The 334-nt window shown below is 59.0% G+C and overlaps 1 protein-coding gene across 1 annotated transcript in view; it reads right to left on the bottom strand.

Moving 5' to 3' along the window:
* ETH_00036875 (40S ribosomal protein S13, putative) overlaps window positions 1-200 on the bottom strand; it is a gene marked incomplete at both ends in the record, with an annotated part of 1,145 nt that extends 945 nt beyond the window's left edge. The window contains one exon of the mRNA XM_013373812.1: window positions 54-200. Within this exon, the coding sequence (XP_013229266.1) occupies window positions 54-200 (147 nt within the window). The remainder of the gene's footprint in view (window positions 1-53) is intronic.
* Window positions 201-334: the final 134 nt, after the last annotated feature.

Genomic DNA, 334 nt, shown 5'->3' with positions numbered 1-334 from the left:
CCCCTGCTGCTGCTGCTGCTGCTGCCGCTGCTGCTGCTGCTGCTGCTGCTGACCTGAGAGGGAGTTTGCCCCTTCCTCGCCAACTTCACTATGTGGTCCTCCACCTCCTGGGGCTTCACCCGCAGCCAGCTGGGGGGCCTTCTGCGGAAGGGGGGGGCGGGGGCGCTCATGCCCTTGCCGTTGCCGTACATGCGCCCCATTGCGTCCTTTTTTGTCTTTTTTATTCTATTTATTTAAATTAAATGCAAAATTCCACCAATTGGGAATCCCAATGCGCAAAAAACCCCAGAGCCAGCGGCAAAACGAAGGACCGACTCGCCCCGCCGCCCCACGT

Source organism: Eimeria tenella, genomic scaffold, assembly GCF_000499545.2.
Source record: "Eimeria tenella Houghton genomic scaffold, Eth_scaff1764, whole genome shotgun sequence".
In the NCBI taxonomy this organism is placed as follows: Eukaryota; Apicomplexa; class Conoidasida; order Eucoccidiorida; family Eimeriidae; genus Eimeria; species Eimeria tenella.
This window is presented reverse-complemented; position numbering and strand designations above follow the sequence as displayed.